This window comes from Myotis brandtii, unplaced genomic scaffold (genome assembly GCF_000412655.1).
Source record: "Myotis brandtii unplaced genomic scaffold, ASM41265v1 scaffold207, whole genome shotgun sequence".
Lineage (NCBI taxonomy): Eukaryota > Metazoa > Chordata > Mammalia > Chiroptera > Vespertilionidae > Myotis > Myotis brandtii.
The window spans coordinates 554,738-558,364 of NW_005357736.1; the positions used below are offsets into that span (position 1 = coordinate 554,738).

Consider the following 3,627-nt stretch of genomic DNA (forward strand, 5'->3'; position numbering starts at 1 on the left):
GACCCGCCCCCCGCCCTCCCGCGGGCTGGAAGTTTGGGGCTGGAGGCTCCGGCGCCTGGGGTCCCAGGAGTGTGTCCCTCCAGAAGGGACAGGCTGGGGGGCTGAGGTTTGCTGTGAGGGGCGCAGAGGTCCAGTTGCCCATTCCTGCTGGACCCTCTTCCCCCGTGTGGACACCAGGGAGCCGGCCTGGGGGCTGAGAGCACCAGCTGCTGAGGGCGGACCCCAGGGGGAGTGCGGGACCCTGGCCTCCAGGCCCAGACATCCTGGTGGTGGCCCTTTGCTGGGGGGAGTGGGTGAGCGTGGCTCCCAGAGGGGCTGTGGGTGCCCTGGAGTTGGAGCCCTGGCGGCAGTGGGAGACCTGATGGCTGCCCGGGCGCAGAGGAAGCCGGGAGGGGGGCACGCAAGAGTCCGCTCCCGCAGAGTGGAGAGCCCTGTCCTCGTCCCCTTACCTCCCATCGAGACCGGGTCTGACCAGGGAGCTCTGAGGGGACTGGACAGGGCTTGGCCTCCTGTGCCCGCCCCTGCCTGGCTCTGAGCTGGGCTGCGGCCCCGACACTGCCTTTCCCAGCGGAGGTGGGAGGCAGCGCCCAGGCTGGCCCCGCAGGAGGGAGGACCAGCCGCTCCCCTGCCCCGTCCATTCTCTTCTCTCAGAGACCGAGGGGTGGCCAAGGGGAGGCGAGCAGGGGACAGGGGGTGGGAGGGAATCCCACACGTCCATGGGAGGGGGCGAGGCCCAGGGTCTGGGAGCTGCACCCTGCCCACTCCAGGTGGGTGGGCCTCCACGGTGGCTCGCTAGCCAGCCAGGGGGTCCCATTCCTGCCTTTCCCACCGGGGATTCCGGCCCGAAGCTACAGGCTGCCCATCTGGCCTCTGAGAGCAGGTCAGGGGCCTGACCCGTCTCCCTCTCTCCTCCAGGAGAAGGCACGTGCCCTGGGCCGTCAGACACCCTTAACCTGGTGGTCAAGATGAGGCTGGCACCGCGAGGCCTGCAGCCTGAGCAGTAGCAGGGCCTGCCAATGAGGTGAACACCATGGCTGCAGGGGGTGGCCGGGCCTTTGCCTGGCAGGTGTTCCCACCCATGCCCACCTGCCGGGTGTATGGCACGGTCGCACACCAGGATGGGCACCTGCTAGTGCTGGGGGGCTGTGGCCGGGCTGGGCTGCCCCTGGACACTGCCGAGACCCTGGACATGGCCTCACACACATGGCTGGCACTAGCACCCCTGCCCACTGCTCGGGCTGGCGCGGCCGCGGTGGTGCTGGGCAAGCAGGTGCTGGTGGTGGGAGGTGTGGACGAGGGCCAGAGCCCAGTAGCTGCCGTGGAGGCCTTCCTGGCCGACGAGGGCCGCTGGGAGCATCGGGCCACCCTCCCGCAGGCCGCCATGGGCATCGCCACTGTGGAGAGAGGTGAGTGGCTCCCAGGGAAGGGCTCTTGGTGCCCCAACTCCCTGCGTTTTCCCACTGGTTCCTTCCCTTAGAGCCGGAGCAAGAGCTGTTGCGTTAGCCTGGGTGCCTGGGACAGGGCTTGGCCTCCTGTGCCCGCCCCTGCCTCGCTCTGAGCTGGGCTGCAGACCCTCCACTGCCTTTCCCAGCGGGGAGGTGGGAGGCTGGCCCCGCAGGAGGGAGGACCAGCCGCTTCCGCCCCGTCCATTCCTCTTCTCTCAGAGACCAGGGGGGTGGCCGAGGACGCTCCTGGTTATAAATAGTCTGGGGGAGCAGGTGGGGCAGAGCCTTGGCTCAGAGCCCGACAGGATTGTCCCTCCACACACATCAGGGAGCCTGAGGTGGACAAAGGCCAGCTTGGCTTGGGGACAGTTGCCATGGAAGCGCCCAGCTGACTGGCTGTCTCCTCCAGGCCCCCTGACATGCCCCCAACTGACCTTGAAGACATAAGAGGGCAAGAACTTACTCTAGTGAAAAGGTGGGGTGCAGAGGTGCTGGTGGGGCTCCTGGGCAGAAGGCTTGTGGCCAACACTCCTCTCCTGCAGGCCCCAGCTGGTCCCCCCACCCCTGGCTTAAACCATCCTCCAGCCTCCTTCCCCCAGGAGGGCCCCATCTTGTGGCCTCCAGGTCTGACCAGGTCTGCTTCTGCTTGGATGCCAGACTTGGTTGCCATAGCATCTCCAGGGAGACGGAGACAGATTATAATTAGATCGGCTGCCTCTCGCCCTCCACTGGAGGGGCCCTGGTCAGAGCAGGAATCCTGGTTCTCCCAGCGCCCCCTCCAGGCAGGCATGAGGGTTTCCCCTGCTGGGGAGGGTACCACAAACATGGGTCCCCCGCCTCCCCAGGGCAGCTGTCGGGGTGGGGTGCCCTGGGGAGCCTGGGGTACTGTCTGCCCTGCTCTTTTCTGTGCAGATGGCCTGGTGTATGCTCTGGGCGGAATGGGCTCTGACACAGCCCCCCAAGCCCAGGTCCGGGTGTACGAGCCCCGCCAGGACTGCTGGCTCTCGCTGCCTTCTATGCCCACACCCTGCTACGGAGCGTCCACCTTCCTGCACGGGAACAAGATCTATGTCCTGGGTAAGGACCTGGGGGCTGGGGGAAAGGGGCCCAGAGTCCAGAGCCCCTACCCTGTGCATTGGCTAAAATCAGGCTGAGTTGGGGGGGCGGGGCAGGACAAGGAGGCTTTGTTGGGATGAGCCAGGCTTGCTCCGAGGCTCCAACCCCTGGTGGCCCTGCTGGAACTGGAAAACCCAACCTCAGTGCCCAGCAGCAGAGGGTGGGTAACCAGGCCCTGGCTGCACAGCTGGGTGGTGGCTGGAGCGGGCAGCACCGAGGCTCAGCAATCTGGTGGTGGAGGCGCCTGTCCGCGCCCAGGCTCCCTCCCAGGTGCCTGATGCCCTCGCAGGGGGCCGCCAGGGCAAGCTCCCCGTGACCGCTTTTGAGGCCTTTGACCTGGAGGCCCGGACCTGGACCCGGCACCCAAGCCTGCCCAGCCGCCGAGCCTTTGCTGGCTGCGCCATGGCCGAAGGCAGCGTCTTCAGCCTGGGGGGCCTGCAGCAGCCTGGGCCCCACAACTTCTACTCGCGCCCGCACTTCGTCAACACTGTGGAGACGTTCGACCTGGAGCGCGGTGAGCAGGGCGGTCCGGGGTGTCCTCCCGCCGTGGAGGGCCCATGGGGCCGCCCTGACCTCCCCTCCCCTCCCCTGCAGGCTCCTGGACCAAGCTGCCCCGCGGCCTGCGTATGAGGGACAAGAGGGCTGACTTTGTGGTCGGCGCCCTTGGGGGCCACATTGTGGCTGTCGGGGGCCTTGGTGAGTCTGCGGGGCTGGGACAGGGGAGCCCAGGGCAGGAAGGAGTGGCCTCCAGCGTCTCTGGGCTCAGGGCTCGGGGCTTGTGAGCCGCCCTTTCCAATCTGGGGAGCAAGCGAGGGGTGTCCTCAGCCCCTGACCTCGGGGCCGCGGAGTGAGTGGCAGGTAGAAACAGGAGTGCGCACACGAAGGGTGAGGAATGGGCAGGAAGCAGCGAGGCCCTGACAGTCCGTCCGGGGCGATGCCTCCTGGCCACACGCTGGGTTCAGGGAGCAAAGGAGCTGGCACCCCTCAGCCTGTGCCTCCCAACCGCTGTCTCCTGCAGGGAACCAGCCGTGCCCGCTGGGCTCCGCGGAGGGCTTCAGCCTTGGCC

General features: G+C 67.5%; 1 protein-coding gene across 1 annotated transcript in view; it reads left to right on the forward strand.

Annotated features, from left to right (window-relative positions):
- The first annotated feature begins 915 nt into the window (after positions 1–915).
- Positions 916–3,627, forward strand: part of KLHDC8B (kelch domain containing 8B) — a 3,617-nt gene continuing 905 nt past the window's right edge. Inside the window, exons 1-5 of the mRNA XM_014538988.1 lie at positions 916–1,406; positions 2,358–2,522; positions 2,851–3,075; positions 3,156–3,257; positions 3,580–3,624. Of these exons, the coding sequence (XP_014394474.1) occupies positions 1,031–1,406; positions 2,358–2,522; positions 2,851–3,075; positions 3,156–3,257; positions 3,580–3,624 (913 nt within the window). The 5' untranslated portion in view covers positions 916–1,030. The remainder of the gene's footprint in view (positions 1,407–2,357; positions 2,523–2,850; positions 3,076–3,155; positions 3,258–3,579; positions 3,625–3,627) is intronic.